Raw genomic sequence first — 22,651 nt, forward strand, 5'->3', positions numbered from 1 at the left:
CTCACTGGCTCTGTGGATATGGGGAATGTGGTGGACGTAATATATCTTGACTTTAGCAAAGCTTTTGATACAGTTTCCCACAGTATTCTTGCCAGCAAGTTAAAAAAGTATGGATTGGATGAATGGACTATAAGGTGGATAGAAAGCTGGCTAGATCGTCAGGTTCAATGGGTAGTGATCAATGGCTTGATGTCTAGTTGGCAGCCAGTATCAAGCAGAGTGCCCCAGGGATCGGTCCTGGGGCTGGCTTTGTTCAACATCTTCATTAATGATCTGGATGATGGGATGGATGTCATCCGTGAACTTGCTGAGCGTGCAACTAAGCTTGGGTGATAGGGATAGATACACTGGAGGGTAGGGATAGGGTCCAGAGTGACCTAGAGAAATTGGAGGATTGGGCTAAAAGAAATGTGATGAGGTTCAGTGAGGACAAGTGCAGAGTCCTGCACTTAGGATGGAAGAATCCCATTAACTGCTGCAGGCTGGGGACCAACTGGCTAAATGGCAGTTCTGAAGAAAAGGACCTGGGATTACAGTGGACGAGAAGCTGGATATGAGTCAACAATGTGCCCTTGTTGCCAAGAAGGCTATCAGCATATTGGGCTGCATTAGTAGGAGCATTGCCAACAGATCGAGGGAAGTGATTATTCCCTTCTATTCGGCACTGGTGAGGCCACATCTGGAGTATTGCATCCAGTTTTGCCCCCCTCCTGCCCCACACATACACTACAGAAAGGATGTGGACAAATTGCAGAGTCCAGCAGAGGGCAATGAAAATGATTAGGGGGTTGGGGCACATGACTTACGAGGAGAGGCTGAGGGAACTGGGCTTATTTAGTCTGCAGAAGAGAACAGTGAGGGGGGATTTGATAGCAGCCTTCAACTACCTGAAGGGGGGTTCCAAAGAGGATGGAGCTAGGCTGTTCAGTGGTGGCAGATGACAGAACAAGAAGCAATGGTCTCAAGTTATGGTGGGGGAGGCCTAGGTTGGATATTGGGAAAAGCTATTTCACTAAGAGGGTGGTGAAGCACTGGAATGAGTTCGCTAGGGAGGTGGTGGAATCTCCATCCTTAGAGGTTTTTAAGGCCCGGCTTGATAAAGCCCTGGCTGGGATGATTTAGTTCGGATTGGTCCTGCTTTGAGCAGGGGGTTGGACTACATGACCTCCTGAGGTCTCTTCCAACCCTAATCTTCTATGAGTCTATGTACATGCAATAGGTGTTTCCATAATTCTAGATAAAATAATGCCAAACCACATATCTTAAAGCAGTGCCTTATTTTAAGTCTTTTACTGTAAAAGATTATCAAATTAAAGCAGGGAGTTCGTATTATCTTTTGTATATGGCAGTGGCGAGACCATTTCTGGAATACAGTCTCCAGTTCTGGAGTCCACACTTTAAAAAGGATGTTTTTAAAAATTGAAAAATATTCAGAAAAGACACAAGAATGATTTGAGGTCTGGAAAACATGCTTTACGGTAAAAGACTTCAGAAGCACAATCTATGTAGTTTATCAAAAAGAAATTTAAGAAATGACTGGAAGGTGGTCTGAGTTACATAAACAGGGAAAAGATTTCTGATAGAGATCTTTAGTTTAGCAGATAAAGGAATAACCAGATTAAATGGATGGAAGCTGAATTCAGACTGGAAATAAGGTACACATTTTTAACAGTGAGGGTAATTAAACATTAGAATAATTTACCTAGGGATGTGACGGACTCTCCATCCAGATTTGGATGTCTTTTTAAAGGATATACTCTAGCTCAATCAAAAGTTATTGGGCTCGATTCATGAACTACTGGGTGAAATTCTATGGTCTATGCTATGCAAAAGGTTAGACTAAATTATCAGAAATGGTCCCTTCTGGGCTCAGTCTGTGAATCTATAAAGAAATACTTCTTACCAGCAGAGGGCACTGCAGTGAAGCATGATAGAAAGGAACCTACAGAATCAGTGCCAAAAGCAGTCAGTAAACAACACATTTTAAGTGATGAGAATCTTCGGTCCCATTCAGAGCTTGTCTACATGGGAAGAAACAGGGAAGTTTTGGTGAATCAACTAAAGGTATGAAGTTGAAACACATAAAGTACAGCATATTAAACCCCTGTATGGATGCTCTCAAAAGATTAAGTTATAGCAAACTAAAGCCACTTTACTTTAGTTGATTCACCTTAACTTTCCTGAGTGTCCCGTGTATGCAAGTCTGAAGTCCTTACTCAGGAAAGCAAGAGATCTTTTCAGTGAGATGACGTTACAGAACAGGCTTTTAATTCCTTATTGAGTTGGTCCCATTCTTGACATTAAAAAAAAAAAAAAAAAAACGTACTTGATGAGTCAGTTGAGGTTCTCAGTGGAAAAATAAACAGGCTTCTATTAAACGATTCTTCCTGCTGCATGTCAAAACCTGTTCTCAGTTACATATCTTATTCTGAGAAACACATTGCAGGAGTGTGGAGCAAGGTAAATAATGCAGCTAAAATGTAAGAACAGAAGTGTAACGGGTCAAAAATGGAACAGTGCAGATAAAAGACAGCTATCATTTGTTGTATGCACTGTAGTTGTAGCCATGTCAGTCCCAGGATATTAGAGAGACAAGGTGGGTGAGGTAATATCTTTTATTTTATTTAATATCTTTTATCTTATCTATCATTTGTAATGACTATCAGTTTTATTTTAATTTAGATCTTAATGCCAATTTGCAGTTGGGATGTAACACAGCATTCAATTTGCTGAAGTCCTGGCATTTGAAAAAGAAATGTGCATTTATGTACTTGCACAGATAGCTGCACGTATTTTATTTAAACAAGAGTATAATAAACAGTGTCACCTGCATTTTGCTCTCATTGGGAAAGTGATTAAATCAATAACCTTGGAAATTATGAGGCTGACTGCACCGAGGTACAGCACCAGTGTGAGTTATTCTGCAAATAAGAAAAGTGCTATGTCTCCTGTTCTGTCCTGCTGGTGAACATTAAGTTCACCTGAAATTATTGATCCATGTAACCTCTTTGCTTATTCAATCTAACTGCATTTTTACAACATTCTTAACTGGGCTGGCCTGAAAGTCTGGCTGGTGCTGTGACCGAGGCAATTTCATATTTTGAGCTGGGATCATCACACAAGCAACACTCTACAACTCTGGCAGGTAGGATTAGTATGTGGCGTTCTTGCAGTGCCCCAGATGAGCAGGCTGTGGGGATACATAGTTAACAATCATGAAGAAGCAGGTCTGTAGTAAAGAGGAATTGGTAATCCATGAAGAAGTGCTAGGTAGAAACCTGTGTATGAATCTCTAACGTGGACAAGTAATATGCTTCCTTTGGACCCAAGCTTTCCCAATTTGCTCACTCAAGTTACCCAATTAAGTTAACGTGCCTGTTCCTGTTAGCAAGATGAATAGGATTTGGCCCTTTTTGTTCCTCTCAGACTCAAATAACGATGGAGACTGCGCCAATGCTTGGAGACCCAGCAGCCTCATCCTGACTCAGAACAAAAAACCATTTAAGTCATCACCAGCAATTGCAAGCAAAACATGGAGCTTTTAATGTTAAGGGCCAGTTACTCAGCTGTTGCAAATCTGTAACTCCACTGACCGCAATAGAGCTGCGCCGCTTTATACCAGTCAAGGAGCCAAGTGCAATATCAAATCTTTGATTGCACTGAGACACCGACCAGCTCTCACATTATATATACCATACACCTGAAGCATGCTGTGAGGCTCAGAAACAAGCTACAGCACGGGGACGGGGAGAACCTACCTTTTTCCAAAAGCTCAGCCTCTATTTTATTTCTTCCATTTATAGTTTGCATGTGTTCTCTGTTCTCATCAGTCTGTTTCTTGTCTCTCCTTTTTTGCTTCTCATGACCTTTTTGCTGCCTCCTCATCTTTTTGGTCATCATTGACTGAATCTTTGTAATGTCCAGACTTATGTTTGAGGCAACTAATTCTTCAGTACTTCCAAACAGTTTTTGAAAAATCTGTAGATGGTCCTCAAAACTCTGTTTGGTGGTTACTAAATCTGCCCTCAGAATCTCCACTGAAATGCTGAGTGGTTCCACTAGATTTACTACAGTATGATTGCAGCAATTATTGTTATCGTCCCTCCATGATTGATGCCTCTTGATGTCCATACTTAGATGTTTGATCTCTTTTTTTAGAGTCATGATATCATTATATGCTGGATTATCCACGATGTCATCCCTGGAAGCCTCATGGTTAGGCTCCATATGTTCTACATTGCTGTGTGGGCTCCTGACTTCCTCCAGAGTGTTTTTTGTTTGCTTTTTATGTTCGGGATGTTTAGGGACATTCTGAGCATCATGGTTACTCTCACGACCAATCTCCAGGAAATTAAATCTCTTTGTAAGGGATTCTAAAGTCACATTTTGCTCTTTGAGTTTATCTGAGGTGTGTCTGAGAGCTTCTTGCAGTTGAACTACTGATGATATTAAGGTGTTAGGGTTTTCTTCAGACAGTACCTCCATAATTTCTGTTCCCAACAAGGCCTCTAGTGCTGTTTCATGCCGCATTGCATCTTCCAAAAGAGAATTGAAAGAGCTATTGAGATACTTGATGTGGCTGTGAATTTCCTCATCTTTCTTCTTCAGGAAGCCAATATCTTCTGACAAAATCTTAATCTGTGATTTAAGATGAGACATGTTGTCCATCAGTTGTCTGCTTTGCTCTTGTTGATAACCAAGAGACTGGTGGATAGAATTAAAAGCCGTGGACAGCTCTTCAATTTCACTCCTCAAGAGATCCTTGGAAGACATCTCTAGGTGTTGCACTTCCTTTAAGTTTAGTTGGGTATTCTCTAGGGAACGGGTGATATTCTTTTGATGATCTTCCAGTATGTCAATGTCAGAAGATATTTTCTCACAATTGCACTCTCTCATGTACTTTAAGAGATCCCAGTGGCTTTCTTGAAGATTTGAGAGGGTATAGTTGAGCTCCAATATCTGCCTTTCCAGAGCTTCTTTGTTCTCTTCTATAATAAGTGATTTCTCCATTAAGGCTACTCTAAACTCCTCTGATTCATGCTTTGACTTGGCTTTTAAGTCCTTAACCCATTTATCTAAAACAGTAATATCCTCAAAGGCCGCATCTGACTCCATGAACAGTTCTTTAAGCTGCTTTGCATGCCCTATCAGGGTCTCATTGAGTTGCCTGATGGATAGCCAGGTAGCTTCATCTTTGTTGCCACAGTATAAAGAGAGTTCTGTTAAGTTTCTGTTCAAAGTCTCAAGTTCATCTTCAAGGTTTTCTTGCTCTTGTTTTATGTCTGTCATGCTACTGTTCAAAGCTAATAAATGGGACTGCTGTATCTTATGATACCTCTTGAGCTTCATATCAGTATCTGCCTTGATCATGGTGAGATTATAGTGAATGGTAGTCTGCTGCATGTGTAGATGATTGCCTATTTCCCTTTTCAGCTGGTCCACTCTCATTCCATTTTCTTGAACTTTCGATTCAAACTTAGTTCCTAGCTCCTGGAATTCCTTCTTGGGCACGGTGCTTTCTTGGAATTTCTCTATGCTTTTTTTGTTGGCCTCCACATCCTTGGACAAGTTTCTTACCATGCTGGAGAGGTTCTGTAAGCTTTTATTGAAGTTTGCCCACATTGGGTTAAAATGTTCCTTCAGGAAACTCTCCATATGAGGAAACAGCATTTGCTGAAGGAGCCTTTCAGGCAGTTCTGTAACACAAAATTAAATTGTACAACACAAAATCTAAGAAAAATGTTCCTATAAAACTAAAAGGGAAAATTTAAATGATGTTTTGGGAAAATAAACCTTTCCAGGCTTGGACTAGATTTGGACAAGTCCCTCCATGTCACTGGCTAAGTATTTTTCTGTGGTGACTGCCACAATATCCCCCCAAAAATCTAAACTTTCCTTTAAAAGAGAATTAAGCTTCTAATACTTATGGTTAAGGCTGTGAGTCAATCACAGAGGTCTTTGATTCTGGGACTTTGTGGGACCTCCGTGACTTCTGCTGTGGCTGGGGGCCGCCTGAGCAGCTCAGGCAGCCCCTGGGCCAGGTGCACTGACCGCTGCAGGGGCAATCTCGGGCCACCATGCTCCCCCAGCAGCAGCCGGAGTTTGGGTGTGGGAGGGGGCTCAGGGCTGGGGCAAGAGGTTGGGGTGCGGGATGGGGCGAGGGCTCTGGGTGGCGCTTACATCAGGAGGGCTCCTTGGAAGTGGCGACATGTCCCACTTGGGGCGGGGGTAGTGCGTGGAGCCCCCTGGCTGTGCCTCCACCTAGGAGCCGAGGGACATGTCAACGCTTCCGGGGAACCGCATGGAGCTGGGTTGGGAGCCTGCTAGCCCTACCAATCCCTCCCCCCAGTACCAGTGGGGGTCCCTGACCACCCTCCCCCCCAGAGCACCCACAGCACCCCTGGGCCGCCCCCTGCCCCAGAGCACCCTAGTTTTAGTTAGGGGTATATAATACAAGTCATGGACAGGTCACAGGCCATGAATTTTTGTTTACTGCCCATGACCTGTCCATGACATTTACTAAAAATACCCGTGACTAAAACATAGCCTTACTTATGGTCAGAAAAATAATCTTCCAATTTAAACTGAGCCTAAATCAATACAGTCTTGTCTTTCCGAGCCTACAGCCACTTTGAAACAATAACTCTGAGAAGTGTGAAATTCCCCTGTTCATCTAAGAAGCATGTTAATTCTGAATTTATGAGGATAATTTCTCAACTGGCCATTTTAGCAACACCCCGCACAAGTTAATATATGTATCCCACAATCCCATAATGCCTTCCCCTCTGATACCTACCGTGTAACTGTGTCAAATACAAAATTATTCAACACACTGAAATCTGAAAATTTAGGGACAGCATAAACTAAAATGACTTTAATAACAAACACAAGGAATATTACATTGGGCCTGGGCAGCATCTGCAAAGTCACCTATAACGGTATGTGATATCTTCTCTGTACTTGATGGTAACCGACTCGAACACTGATCCTTTCTCATTAAGGAATCAGATTCTAAGAACCCATGGCTCACTAGTAGGCCAAATTCAGCAGTGAAGGTATGTATGGAGTACAGGCTGATTTGGAGAATTCAGACACTCACTCTTATGTAACTTCCACCAATCTGGAATTCAGTATAATGTGTACACAATGTCTGCAAAAATTTACACAGTAAAGGGAGGAAGGTGAAGGGCACAACGGGAAAAGAAATGAACTAGTAAATGTAAGGAGCCTGCTTTCTCTTACACATTGAATTGCTTTTCCTGATACCCATTTTTCAGCCATTGTGGCATGTAAATTACTCTAAGTTATGCCTTAGTGACCTTTGATCTAGCTAGCACAAGTACCAATAGCAATGAAACTGTGGCAGCCCAGACAAACCTGCCCACGACATTGGGTCTGTACTCAAGCATCTAGCCTGTGCCACCAAAGCTTCACTGCTATAGTTTGAGATAGTTCAATCAAAGCTAACACAAGTAGGTTTCCACATGCTGCAATCGTATCTCCGCAGTGTAGATATACCCTAAAAATTGAAGTAAAACCCTACAGAATAGGTTCTAGTTTCTAGATTTTCGTTCTGGTATATATGAATCTACAATGCCAGCTTGAACACTGATGTGTCTGTGCCAATCCTCTCACCAGATTTACTCTGGTTCAGTTTTGACGTCATGGTGGTAATGTTGTTTTCAAGCAGTTTCTGTAAATCTCCGGCTGACTGATGAATATCGTTCTGAAGATCTTCCAGAAGTGCCTTATGATTCTGAATGGTTTTCATAATTTCTTCTGCCTGCAGTGATGTTGACACTAATTGCAAAATGAAAGAAAGTGATCAGCCACACAATATCCAGCAATCAACAGTGTGAAAGGTGCACCCCAACCTGGTGCAGGCTCTGTACCAAATCCTGTATTCCTTACTCACTGAGTAAAAATTTAATTCATCCTTGAGTCTTCCAGTGACTCTATAAACAAAAGGCTTTGGGGGACATGACATTATAAGCTCACTTAAATGTGTAGTCCCAGTTATTTCAATGGGAGTATTATAATGACAGCCTTCCGCCACACCATGAGCATCTCTTGCAGAATGAGAGCTTTCAAGTCAGTTGGCTAAGGTTACAGCTACACTGCAACTGGAAGGTGTGATTCCCAGCTCAGGCAGATGGACGTGGTCAAGCTAGCACACTAAAATAACAGTGTGGCCACAGCTTCACAGGCAGCAGCTCAGTCTAGTTGCCCATGCGGCTACAGCCATGCTGCTATTTTAACATACTAGTTCAGGCAGGGCTAACGTATGTATGTCTATCCCAGCTGGGAATCACACCCCCTAACTGCAGTGCCAGATGTACCCTAAGCAAAACTGGTCTCCATGCAATCACACACCATTGGCTTGTAGAGCTGGTTAGGAATTTTTTGACAGAACAGTTTTTCATCGGGAATGTTTCTCAGGTCCGAGATAGAATTTCTGGTCAAAACTGGAGGTGGGCGGGGGGGGTAAGAGAGCAGAAGAGCCACTAGGCCAGGGATTTGAACCTGGGTCTTCCACATCCCAGCTGAGAACCCTAACCATCAGGCTACTGGCTATTCAAGGGTGTGGTTGCGGAGGTTTTATTTATTTATTTATTTCCAATCCAGCTCTGTTTCCTTCACAGGAATTGAAAAATCTTTTATACTCTCAACTCTCCTTGCAGCAGCTATTTATGCAAGCTGAGCTCAGTGTCTGAGAGAGGACAGTGTCTGCCAAGGCTGTAACATTGCCCTAAAGCCAGCTGTTAGGAGATATTTAATAGCACTTAAAAACTGCACCATTTCCCAGAGGCACAAGGACCCAGTACATTTTGCCAGACTGATAGGACAGAGTGCTGAGGTATGGATCTAACGCACTAAGTCCATAGTAATGCCATCAGAGCCTTGGGCAGGTCTATTTTATTAATGACTCTAAAATACCATTTTGAGTGGGTTGTTTTTCTGATAAGTATTCTGAGCGATAGGTTTCCACTTCTTGACAATGGTAGAATTCACCTTGGAGGATGAGCAATTTCATGTTGAAATCTCCAAAACAGTGAAAGAATTAACACTTTGTATTAGTTCGTATTCTCACCTTGTTAAGAGCCCGTTTGATATAAAGTTATAGAGTGGTTACTTTAATTTCCCTGGGTATTCTTGTACTACAAGTCAGTCTAGGGCAGCGAGAGACCAAAAAGACAGTTAGTACTTCAGGACAGGTATGTATTTGTACAGCATCAAAGTCCATGGGAGCTGCCAGGTGCTCAGTACATTTTAAAAAATCAGGATACTTATTTAGGTGCCTACCTATTGGCAAAGGAGTCTAACGAGGCACCCAATTTTGAAAATCTCGGGCACTTTGTCTCAAGCTTGGCAGGATCCTGTGTCAAACTTACAGGCTCACAAAAAGGGATTCCCTTACACAGAAGGGTCGGGGAGCATCTTATACAGTAACTCCTCATTTAAAGTCGTCCCAGTTAACGTTGTTTTGTTGTTATGTTGCTGATCAGTTAGGGAACATGCTTGTGTAAAGTTGTGCAATGCTCCCTTATAACGTCATTTGGCAACCACCTGCTTTATCCACTGCTTGCGGAAAGACCAGCCCGTTGGAGCTAGTGATGGGGGCTTGGAACCAGGGTGGATCGGCAGCCTCCCATCAGCTCCCCCCTCCCCTAAGTTCCCTGTGCAGCAGCCGCCCAGCAGGCTATCAATTGCCGGCAGTTCAGCTGTCCCTCCCCGCACTGCCATGTGCTTCTCCTGCCCTCTGCCTTGGAGCTGCTCCCGGGAGCCTCCTGCTTGCTGTGCGGGGAGTGGGGGGAGAAGGGTGCTAATGTGAGGGTGTCCCCCTCCCCCCTGCGCCTGCCCCCCACTTACCCCATCTCCATAGAGCAGGGGGGGACACGACAGTGCTCAGGATGGTGGGAGCGTGCTGGCAGCAGCTGCTGTCTCAACTTGCTGATCTACCTAAAAGGGCAGTGTACTTAGAGTGGGGTCAGCATACTTAAAGGGGCTATGCGCGTCTCTCACTCACACACGATGTGTGTCTCTGTTTCTCTCTGCCATGCTGTCTCCCCTCCCTCCATTCGTGCAGCCTTGTAAAGTGTGAGACTACATTAACAACAATGTGTTAACCCTTGAGGGCTCAGCCGAGTGCTAGTTCATCATTTAGCAGTAAGGCATTCCCTGGGAAATATTCCACCCTCTGACTCCACCACCTCAACCAAGCTTCACAATCATCATTGCTGTGTACAGTATTAAATTAAATGGTTTAAAACTTATACTGTGTGTGTGTATATGTGTATATATATATATATATATATATATATATTGTGTGTGTGTGTGTGTCTTTTGTCTGGTGAAAAAAATTTCCCTGGAACCTAACCCCCCCATTTACATTAATTCTTATGCGGAAATTGGATTCGCTTAACATCGTTTCGCTTAAAGTAGCATTTTTCAGGAACATAACTACAACGTTAAGCAAGGAGTTACTGTACTGAACAAATGATCTCTTCTTCCATGATCATTTGTAGAAATGTTATACAGGGTTAACACAAACAAGATATATACACTTAAAGACTTCTCACCAACTGAAGGGGAAAGGCCTTCCCAAAGCAATCAAATTCACTATATAGACAGCTATTGTCCACATAGAGCATGTATACAGCAGCTGAAAAGTCCTTCCTCTCATTGTATACATCTGTTTTTATGAGGTTAAAGAGATGCAGTGAAGCAGTGAGTTAAGTTCAAGAACATACTTTTGCTTGAGAACTCTTCTCCATCTTCCAGTCCTTCTGTATGATTAGCAGGCACTGGAACAAAATTGGGATCTGCAATTGAGATATGATAAATTGCATATTAATGGCACAGCCTGCTTTCCCCTCTCCTGTGAATTGTTTCACACAAGTCAACTACTCAAAACAGAAGGGATCTCTTTTCATTTTATACATATAGAGGCTGATCTTCAGCTGGTATAAATTATGACAGCACTGTTAAAGGCAATGAAGCTATGTCAATTTACATGTTAAGGACCTGCCCCTTGTTTTCTGTGTTAATTAAATTCCACCTCTACCATGAAGCATTCCAGATACTAAACCATTCTGTCTACCCACTTGCCCAGTTACTGCACTCATCATTGCAATATCACACATCAGTCTGTATTGCTTTTTAATTGCTTGTACATTTAAGACCAGTCCTACCACACCCATATGAGTAAGGACTCCAAGGTCAGACCTTTGGATTACAAGTTCCTCAGGGCAGTGAACCTTTTCCTGGACTGGAACAGTTACCTATTTTACAGTGCCACAATCTTATAGCATTGCTTAAATAATAATAAAGCCTCAGTGGATCTTCTATTCATGCTGATTTATCGACCTTTAAGAAATGAGCTAGGAAGGACTGTACACTGTTAACATTTAGTTTAAAAGCTTAGGTTGAAAATTGGACTTGCCTTATACATTTTAACAGTTTGGGAGGGAACATCTGTGTGTTCTATGTATATTTAAAATTTTTAAATGCCTACAAATTACTAGTATTTTTGTGGCTTCCACGAAAATCTCTGAAAATTCCTTTTAATGACTCTACAGTTAACTAAAAATCCCTGCACATCGTTGCCATCAGCCAAAATATTGTTGTGCAAATAGGAAATTAAAGGGAGGGTACCGGCGTTTAATCTCTTCTCTGTAACGCTCATTTACCAAACAAAATGCACTACATTTGATGGTATTTCTTCTAACAGCATAAATGAAAGAATATGTTTCAAAATATGCAGTGCTTTACAGAGGGCTAGATCTGCCCTCCAAAAAAATATATAAATAAATAAAAAAATAAGCCAACTCCACAAAGGGAAAAAGAGAAAAACTCTTTTAAATTACAGAATACATGGACGAGTGAGATAAGGATTCACCTTCCTTGACTTGTTCTCACTGTGGCCTCCTTAATTACAAAGAGAAATTGTCTAATACTAATGTTGTAGTTTGGGTTTCTTGCTCCTCTTCTGAGCATGATCAATAAGCATTTTTGTATGAAGTGTTGTAGCCATGTTGGTCCCAGGATATTAGAGAGACAAGGTGGGTGAGGTAATATTACCTAACCCACCATGCATTAGTGTGTCAACCAGGCAGCTGCCAGTTTCCCCTATTCTGTGGAGGGCAGCGAGTATAGGATCCACTAACCTTGTTTGGAATTGAATACATCATGTTCTCTGTAGTAACTGATCTGCTGCTGTAAACTGTCCTAGTCACCACCCTTCACTTGGAATTTAGTCCTGGCAGGGTAGACTTCTACCTCAGTTGAGCCCACAGCAATGTGGCAAACAGACCTTTCATTGTGTGTGTTGAGCATGACAGCAGGCTTCTACATGACTGTTTGCAGCCATTACAGCTACTAATAATGTCAAACTAGCAGCAGATTCGGGGAATAGAAGTCCCGAGAAGATGAGCCATGTTGGTGGCCTCACATCATAGCCCTGGTCTACACTGGCGGGGGGGGAGGGGGAGGGTCGATCTAAGCTACGTAATTTCAGCTACATGAATAACGTAGCTGACGTCGACGTACTTAGATCGACTTACCGTGGTGTCTTCACCGCGGTGAGTCGACTGCTACCACTCCCCTGTCGACTCTGCCTGCGCCTCTCGCGGCGCTGGAGTAGAGTCCACGGGAGAGCACTCGGTGGTTGATATATCGCATCTAGACTAGACGCGATAAATCGATCCCTCCTGGATTGATCGCTGCCCGCCAATCCGGCGGGTAGTGTAAACATACCCTTAGACACAAGAACAGATGAGTAACAGTCTTTTTAAAAAAAATACAGACATCTAAAATGGAATGAAAGCCTTAAGAGAAGTTCTAATGCAGAAAATTAAGTCCTGTTGCTCAGCTTAGATCTCTTGTTCCTAATTATTTAAAAAAGAGAAGTTCTCCCTGCCCCTCCCAAACTACCATGATTGGTGTCTAGTCTTAATTCTCACATTCACTTTCTAACTTTCCTTACCACGTTGTTCACAGTTCTCGCCAATATAACCAGGGCAGCATTTCCAGTGCAAAGAGTTTAAAACCTTCTGCTTCACACGATACACTGGCTTCAAAGTTGCCCTATACCTGGAAAATGAAAAACATGAGACTAAGGACCTGATCCTCAATTGGTATAAATCTCCACCAGCTGAGAATCTGGTCCTAATACTGTACTGGATGGCTAGTACAAAAAATTAAGAAATCAAATAACATGCATCTATGCTGCTCAGCAGAGCATTCTGATTGTCCATGTAGTGAAAGCGCTCTTTTCCAGCTCAGTACACTGTGATTTGATTTTCATACTTTTTTTAGTAGACCCCTCGCTACATGCCTCTTGCAGAAAAGAAGTATCATTGTGATAGTTATAAAGGAGTCCAGTGTTAGCAACTGAATGTTAGTTTCCATAGTGTCTTACAAATATAAAACCAGTCACACTCAGAGGTGGAGGTTACCATTCTTTAATTAGCAGAGCTCCAACAACTTGTTCCACTCTGTACAATAGAACCTCAGAGTTAGGAACACCTCAGGAATGAAGGTTGTTCGTAACTCTCAAAATGTTCGTAACTCTGCCAAAACATTATGGCTGTTCTTTCAAAAGTTTACAGCTGAACATTAACTTAATACAGCTTTGAAACTTTACTATGCAGAAGAACAATGCTGCTTTCCCTGAATTTTTTTTTTAGTAATTTATGTTCAACACAGTACTATACAGTATTTGCCCCCCCCCCCTTTTTTTTTTTTTTTGGTCCCTGCTACTGCCTGATTGTGTACTTCCGGTTACAAATGAGGTGTGTGGTTTACTGGTCAGTTTGTAACTCTGGTGTTTGTAACTCTGCAGTTCTACTGTAATTGCTTCCACAAGTGTTGGAGTTAGATTAAATTCCAGAAGTGTTGTGGTCTCCTGTTACTGTATGGTGGCCATAAAGGGACATACAATTGCAGTTTTGTTATTGGTGTATCTATCACAAACACCACAGATGGGTTATACGTTCAGGTCCAAATTTCACTCAAAATCCAAAAGCCAACTGGAATATCTTTTGTGACTTTTGAAAACAAATTATAGTGGAAACTAGTTTATTTTTAAACAGACATTCTACTGCAGTTTGCAGCATACTGCTAGTACCAGAGACATTTAAAACTGACTTGAAACAGGCTATAAACAAAAACCAAATTGGACAGTCTAATTTCATTGTTCAGCGCAATGGACAAATTAAAGCATGAATAGGTTACAAATAAGATTTTAAAAAATATATTTTTAATAAATTAATAACGGGTAAGAATGTGTTATACATTAAATGTAATATTTTTTATTATTTTTAACCAGAAAGTCTCTCTTTCAGCCAGTGTTTCCCAACCACTATCAAATGTACCAGTATTGGTACCTCAAGCTCTTGCCACTGTTCCTTGCACAGACATCATCTTCTCCGGGAATAGTACCCAATGCAATCTTAGGTGCTAAACCTGCAGACACTTACACTGTGCTTAATTTTATGCAGTGTGAGTAGTCCCATTGAAGTTAATGGAGACACATTGCATAGAAATACGCATGTGTAAGAGTCTGCCATTAAGGATCAGGGTCTTAATGATCTCTGACTTCAGCCTTTCTTTTAATGTGTTTAAGCACAGATCAGTTCAGTTAGTGACTCCCTTAGTAAAGATATCACAGTCAGGGCCGGCTCTGGGCAGCAGATTCCAAGGGGCGGCATTCCGGCTGCCCTTTTTTTTTTTTCTTTTTCTTTTTGGTTTGCCGCTCCAGCTGCCCTGTAGGGGGCAGCGACGCGGAGGAGGGGAGTGCCCTGCAGCAAACTCGGCAGGGCAGCCCGCGTCCTTCCCTCCCAGCCGACCGGAGCGGCGCAGAGCTCTCCCGGCAGGCGGCGCGGCAGGAGGGGCCGCGTGGTGCGCGCCCCGCTGAAGTCCTGGCCGCCCCCTTCTCTCTCTCCCCCCCGCTAGACCGGGCGCGGACTCCGCTGCATGTCTGCAGCAGAGGGAGTCCCCCTGCACCCTGGCTCCGGCCGCCCTGCAGGGTTGTTGTTTTTTTTGTTTTTTTGTTTTTCTGCTTTGCCACTCCGGCTGCCCCGCAGGTGTTTGTGTGTGTGTGTGTGTGTGTGTGTGTGTGTGTGTGTGTGTGTGTGTGCCTTGCCGCTCCAGCCGCCCTGCAGGTGTTTGTGTTTTGTTTTGTTTTTGCTTCGCTGCTCCCCCCGCCCTCCGCAGTTTGCTTGGGGCGGCAAAAAAGCCAGAGCCAGCCCTGATCACAGTTAAGGACTCTTCCCTCAGTTAAAGATGCCTAAGCTAAGTTTAGATTACACACAAGCACATATGATTTAGGAGTACAAGTCTCAGTTGGGTTTGAATGGGACTTGTGCTTCTACGGGTATGTCTTCTCTGCAAAACAAAGTACATTCTTAACCTGTGTTAGCTAACAGGTTGAAATAGCAGTGAACACAAGGCAACTTGGCTTTTAATTTCAGTTAACAGCTTGTGTGAAAGCCTATAGAGGAGCCTGCCGTTGAATTTGAGCTGCTAGCCTGAGTAGATGCTGAGTTGCCAAGTCTTCACTGTTACTTTAACACACGTTGGCAACCTCAAGTTAAGAACACACTTTCTTTTGCAGTGAATACATACGCTAAGTCACTTACGAACTTTTGAAAATCTCACCCTGAATATGTAAAAAAAAAAGGTTTAGCTGCCTCCATTGGTTTTACTAAAGCCAATAAAGAAGCAGATAATGGGAAAATTAAACAAATATTCCTTGGGTTCTCTAATTTTATGAGATATATAAAAAAGCAGGATGTTTGGGCTGCTTGTTTTATTTTACTGTAACACATTTTCCTAACCCATCACATTGACCATGTCACCCTTCTCTTTGATTCCTCCACTGGCTTCCCCCTTTTCTATCACATCAAACATAAACTGCTTTTTTCACTTTCAAGGCCCTTCACAGTCAAACCCCACCCTACCTATGAACTGTTGATGCTCACCGCCAATTGGCCTATGATGCCAGCCCCCACTACCCACTTTTTCAGTTTTCAAACAGACACCTTCATGCTTTCTCCTGTGCCAGCCCCTCATGCTTGGGAGGCACTCCCCGTAAACACTGGCAAAGCAACCCCATTGCCCTCTTTCAAACCCCTCAAAACTCTCATTTCTGTGACTCGTACAAAAAACTTGACAGTGACGAGGCTTCTGGTGTGTAGAGACTGGCCAATATTGCCTCACTGTTTACTTGAACTCTCTCATCTATCTATACCCACCTGTTGCCTCTTGGCTGATACTTGTAAGCTCCTTGGGACAGGCCCATCTCTTTGTTTTGTGTTTGTACAGTGCCTAACACAACATGGTCCTGGGCCACTACCATAATACAAATAATAATACCACTAAGGATACTTACATGATTTTCTGGCAGTCTGGGGCTCCATTTGAACAAGGCTGCTGTGATTTAATCACATATTTCTCTTTCTTGCAGGCAGCTGTGTACGTGACCAGCTGGGATTTCATGAAGGAACACCAATTCCTGGGAGGGGAAAGCACAGGGAAGGAATTTAAAATGAAAGATTTCAAAAATCCCTATTAATAGCAATGCAAGGGAAGTGTGCCATTCAGAGGGGCCTCCTTTTCAAGCTGAATGATGACAAGGGAAAATGGAAATTTCCACCAAAGCTTTTCTTTATAGTTAATTTGCTTTGGTCTGGGATGGTAATGTTTATTAGTGTTCAATACAGAAGAATATTCTCTGAATTTTGGGACATTATCATGACCTTGAGCCATGTTTGCAACCTTCTCAATTTTGGTTTCAGTTTGCAGGCTCAGAGCTTCACCTGCAAGTATCTTATTGGTTGACTGATGTCATTTAGACATCAAATAACTTGACTGGCATGTTCAATCAGGTAGCTAGACATCTAAATGGTATCAATTTTGGATATACAACGGGAGACTGCTTCTGAAAATCTAAGGCCCTATATAACTATAAACTCCACTAATAGAAAGACTGTTCCTAGACCATTATTTTGTTTAATGTTTGGTCTTTTTATATATTAATTACAGCTAGGGTGACCAGATCAGAGGAGGAAAATATTGGGACACGGGGGGGAAGCCGAGTGCTGCCGGCGGAGCAAGCAAAAAAAAAAATCCGAGTGCTGCCGGCAGAGCAAACAGCTAAAAATCGGGACAATCCCGATTTTATCGGGACGTCTGGTCACCGTAATTACAGCAGCCTTGAAAAAATTATCTCACCAAGGGAAAATCATCTTAGAAAATTGAGTACAGTATCATTTGTTTTTTCATTCTCATGGTCATGCTAAGGGCGGGCAAGTAGATTTTGTTTCTGGACTGGTAAATTCTCATGATAATTTTACAAGGCTGAATTATATTGGCATCCACTAGTCGCAGCATGTCTCTATTTCCAAGGCTTTATAACCCACTCAGGACAGTTGCTCTGAACTGAAAATTTCATAGGTGAGGCCCAAAATTAAATGTAACAACAAAAATGGAGGGGGCCGGGTCAAGGTCGAAGGGGGAAGGAAGGAATCGGTTTACACATGAACTTGAATAAGAAATTGAACTAACAAAAACATCCTGGAAAAATCAGATTGTAATTAGTGTTAAAATGGAAGTATGTTCAACATCCTAGTTCAGATAGTGTTTATGCAAGAAGGCTCAGCAATTATTCAAACAGTAAGGGAACCAAGCAACAACAACACCAATTCGGTAATTAACAGAAATGGCACTGTGTCAGTTTGGTGCTTGCAAAAAGGATCAAGAGAGATAAGTGGGTCCCACATGGCAAGGAAACTGGGCTCCCTGCCTAGCATTCTAGCTGTAATAATTTCCAGAGGAAGAGTCTATTGAACCAGCTGTAACATTTTACAGATCACATATCTACAGACAGTCTAGTACCTTTTGTTTAATTAACACAGGTCTCCATCAGAGTGGCTATTTCACATGTCCAATGCCAATTTTTCACCAAAAATAACATAAGAATTTGACATGGAATGTTAACTCCACAAGAACTGACCCACAAAGGCTAGAGTCTCTAAGCGTCCATTAATGAAACAGGCTGGAAAGCTGAGGAACTAAGAGGCTACTGTTTCAATAACCTAATGAACAGTGTCCCCCTAGGGAGGTATTTAAATCTGACTTTTCAATCTAAGATACAGTGTTTTGCAAATGCATTGTGGTACGCTGTCTCATGAAACTCAGCATCTATGACACAGGAATCACTTGGTGAAATTCTATGGACCTGTGTTACCCAGGAGTTCTACATGATCCCAATGGTCCCATCTGGTCTTAAGATCTATGAAGTAACCTGTCTCCCAATGGGCAGGTTACTTGAACTCTGCCTCTTGAACCATAAGAGCTGCAAATTAAACTTTATATGTTCAGGGGCAGAACTGTAACAATTCCTTTGAAACAGAGCCCCACACATTGTTATTCACAGCATCACCTTCTGGAGATTAAGGTTGTTAGAAGATCAGTTGCAAACAGATTTGTGGTTTTCATCATTTCCTAGTGGACGAGTATTCCCATCAGAAAAAAACACCTCTACAAGTGACATTAATTAGCAGGCTTGGGCCAAGGACCAGATGAGCAATGGAGCCTGAATTACCCTGTTCTTTTAGAGGTGACCACTGTCATGCTGTCTGCAGTGACTCATGAGCAAGAATACCAACCTCAGGGCAGACTGTTAAGAAGCAGGGCACAAACTCCAAACTGATCGTGAGTTGTATACTTAGATTTCACCAATCAAGTAACAAGTGTAAATTCCTAAGCCACTATATAGCCGCAACGTGGATTCACAGTCTCCTCGGCGTTCCAATCTTCCTTGCCACCCAGGCAAGCTTGACTCTGTGAAAGATGGTCACTTTATACCAAAGATCACAAAATATTCAGGTTACTCTCAGTCCCAAATGACCAGTAACTTACCCAGGTCAATTTGCACCCTAGAACTCACACCAAAGACAATGCTTGTAGCTAATCCTATAGTAAACTAACTAAGGATTTAACTAGCAAAAAGAAATGAGAGTTATTTGCAAAGTTAAAGCAGGTAACATGCACACAAATGAGTTACAGTATTAGGTTCCAAAAGATAACAGAAACTTCTATAATAAGCAAACATTGTGTCCTTTAAGGCTAACCCAAGCTAATCTGTTGGAGATTCCTTGCTTATGCTTAGAAATCCTCACCCCTCAGAGTCCAGGCAGCAAAGGAATCATAATTTCTCTTTAACAGGCCTTTTTATTCTCTTCCCCCAGAATTTAAACCGATGGGATAAGTGTCTCTGCATTTAACCGCTTCATGGGTGGATGGAGGGAAGCAATCAACAATGGCCCATTTGGATTCAATAGTCTTTCCTGATAAGCAGGAGATAACACCTTCTGTAGGATCCCACATTTTGCATTAGGTGAAGTTCCCCCCCCCACCCCTCCGGTTTGGTGAGTTACATAGGCCATGTCTGCACTACAGAGTTTGTCGACAAAAGTTATGCCACTTTAATTAAAGTACTTTAATTAAACCACTGTTGCATATCCACACTATGCTCCTTGTGTTGGCAGAGCCCATCCACACTAGCAGCTCTTGCAATGACAAAGAGAGCAGTGCACTGTGAGTACATACCCCACTGTGCAACTGGCCACAGGATGCTTTGGGAAGGGTTTGCAATGCCTCATAGGGCAGGTACAGCATCACATGATGCAGGTTTCTCAATCCCATTTTTCCCTGGGCATCCTACTAGATTGCCAGCTGCTTTTCTATTGAAGTATTGGGGGGGGAGGGGGGAAGAGCGGGAGAGGAGGAGTGTGTGTAACAGGGAGTGTGTGTGTATGTGTGTGTAGAGTCAGAAACGAAGTGTGTGTTGGGAAGTGTGTGAGAGACTGTGTGGGGGGAGAGTGTATATGCGAGAGAGACCATGTGTGTGTGGTGTGTGTTGGGGGAGAGTGTGTCGGCATGCTGTGTCTCTAAGTTCAGACAGCAGCCTGAGCAACCAATCCTGGGGGAGGGGAACAACCCCCCCACCAGCCCCTGGCTTTGCAAGGCAGAGCAGTCTCTCCCCTCCCCACCCCCGCAGCAGCAGCCCGCGCTGCCTGCCTGCTAATTCCACATTAATGGGTCTATGATTCTGAGTTCTCCCATAGCTGCTCAGCTGCAGGAGCAGCATCCTCAGCAGCTCTGTGAGCTCTCCAGGCTGAGGAATGTCAAATCTTCCTGGAGCTTTGAAAAGGGAGGGGCGCATGGCTGCAGGGCAGCCGAGTTCAAAACAGTGAGCAGAGTGGTCAAGGTGGGCACTGGAATATTGAAGGAGGCCAGTTATGGCGACATAACAAACAGCAACGTCTACACTGACACGTTGTCGCTTTAACTTTGCCGCAAAAAGCTTTATGACTCTCATCGAGGTGGTTTTATTTTTTCGGCAAAACACCAGAGTTTTGCCACCAAAAGTAGCTTTGTAGTTTGTGCACCTCCACTGTTTTGTTGGCAAAAGCTGCCTTTTGCCAACAAAAATATGTAGGTAGACAAGACCATAGTGTGACGGGTTGGATCACAGAAACCCCCTTGGGGGCTGCCAACTAGGGTGACCAGATGTCCTGATTTTATACGGACAGTCCCGATTTTTGGGTCTTTTTCTTATATAGGCTCCTATTACCCCCCACCCCCATCCCGATTTTTCACATTTGCTGTCTGGTCACCCTACTGCCAACTGATGTGCCAAGACTACTTCTGCCCCTGCTTTCCCTGCCAGCTTGGGACTCCAGCACCCCGTCTTGTTGAGCCAGACACGCCAGTATGCTCCACCACCGACCCAGGGTCTGAACCACGTGCCCCAAAGTTGCAGACTTAACTGAAAGCAGGTTACAGAAGTGTTCCTGCCTTTAACACTCAGATGCCCAATTCCCAATGGGGTCTAAACCCCAAATAAATCCTTTTTACCCTGTATAAAGCTTATACAGGGAAAACCCATAAATTGTTCGCCCTCTATAACACTGATAGAAAGATATGCACAGCTGTTTACTCCCCCCCCCCCAGTATTAATACATACTCTGGGTTAATTAATAAAAAGTGATTTTATTAAAAACAGAAAGTAGAATTTAAGTGGTTCCAAGTAATAGCAGACAGAACAAAGTGAATTACCAAGTAAAATAAAATAAAACATGCCAGTCTAAGCCTAATACAGTAATAAAACTGAATACAGATAAAATCTCACCCTCAGAGATGTTTCAATAAGTTTCTTTCACAGACTGGATGTCTTCCTAGTCTGGGCACAATTCTTTCCCCGGTACAGCCCTTGTTCCAGCTCAGGTGGTAGCTAGGGGATTTTTCATGATGGCTCCCCCTTTGTTCTGTTCCACCCACTTATATATCTTTTGCATAAGGCAGGAATCCTTTGTTCCTCTGAGTTTCCACCCCTCCTTCTCAATGGAAAAACACCAGGTTAAAGATGGATTCCAGTTCAGGTGACATGATCATATGTCACTGTAAGACTTCATTACCCACTTGCCAGCACACACGTATAAAGGAAGACTTACAAGTAAAACAGCCATCTACAGTCAATCGTCCTGGTTAATGGGAGCCATTAAGATTCCAAACCATCATTAATGGCCCACACTTTGCATAACTACAATAGCACCTCAGAGTTATATTTCATATTTCTAGTTTCAGATACAAGAGTGATACATTTATACAAATAGGATGACCACACTCAGTAGATTCTAAGCTTTGTAATGATACCTTACAAGAGACTTTTGCATGAAGCATATTTTAGTTACATTATATTCACACTCAGCATACTTTCATAGAATCATATAGAGCGCAATGTCACACATAGTTTCAGAACAAACATTTTACAGCTTTAGAGCAATTTTTAAAAAGGGCTCCAGAGGTGATCCCAGCAATTACAGGCCAGTAAGCCTGACTTCAGTACCAGGCAAACTGGTTGAAACTATAGTAAAATTGTCGAGACACATAGATGAACATAATTTGTTGAGGAAGAGTCAACATGGTCTTTGTAAAGGGAAATCATTTGTAAAGGGAAATCTAATAGATCGGTTACCTCACCGATCTATTAGAATTCTTTGAGGAGGTCAACAAGCATGTGGATAAGAGGGATCCAGTGGATATAGTGTACTTAGATTTTCAGAAAGCCTTTGACAAGGTCCCTCACCAAAGGCTCTTAAGCAAAGTAAGCTGTCATGGGATAAGAGGGAAGGTCCTCTCATGGATTGGTAACTGGTTAAAAGATAGGAAACAAAGGTTAGGAATAAATGGTCAGTTTTCAGAATGGAGGTAAATAATGGTGTCCAGCAGGGGTCTGTACTGGGACCAGTCCTATTCAACATATTCATAAGTGATCTAGAAAAAGGGGTAAACAGTGAGGTGGCAAAATTTGCAGATGATACTAAACTACTCAAGATAGTTAAGTCCCAAGCAGACTGCAAAGAGGTACAAAAGGATCTCACCAAAGTGGGTGACTGGGCAACAAAATGGCAGATGAAATTCAATGCTGATAAATGCAAAGGTAATGCACATTGGAAAACATAATCCCAACTATACATATAAAATGATGGGGTCTAAATTAGCTGTTACCACTCAAGAAGGAGATCTTGGAGTCATTGTGGATAGTTCTCTGAAAACATCCATTCAATGTGCAGTGGCAGTC

General features: G+C 42.7%; 1 protein-coding gene across 2 annotated transcripts in view; it reads right to left on the minus strand.

Moving 5' to 3' along the window:
• The window catches only part of MMRN2 (multimerin 2), a 51,117-nt gene that overhangs the window by 2,662 nt on the left and 25,804 nt on the right, over positions 1–22,651 (minus strand). The window contains exons 2-6 of one of the 2 annotated variants that reach the window (XM_024209879.2): positions 16,394–16,516; positions 12,986–13,092; positions 10,752–10,823; positions 7,636–7,800; positions 3,759–5,696 (exon numbers count right to left, since the gene is read on the minus strand). In XM_024209879.2, the coding sequence (XP_024065647.2) occupies positions 3,759–5,696; positions 7,636–7,800; positions 10,752–10,823; positions 12,986–13,092; positions 16,394–16,516 (2,405 nt within the window). The remainder of the gene's footprint in view (positions 1–3,758; positions 5,697–7,635; positions 7,801–10,751; positions 10,824–12,985; positions 13,093–16,393; positions 16,517–22,651) is intronic. The other variant, XM_024209887.2, reaches the window with a different exon arrangement.

Source organism: Terrapene carolina, unplaced genomic scaffold, assembly GCF_002925995.2.
Source record: "Terrapene carolina triunguis isolate 2854851 unplaced genomic scaffold, T_m_triunguis-2.0 Scaffold146, whole genome shotgun sequence".
NCBI lineage: Eukaryota > Metazoa > Chordata > Testudines > Emydidae > Terrapene > Terrapene triunguis.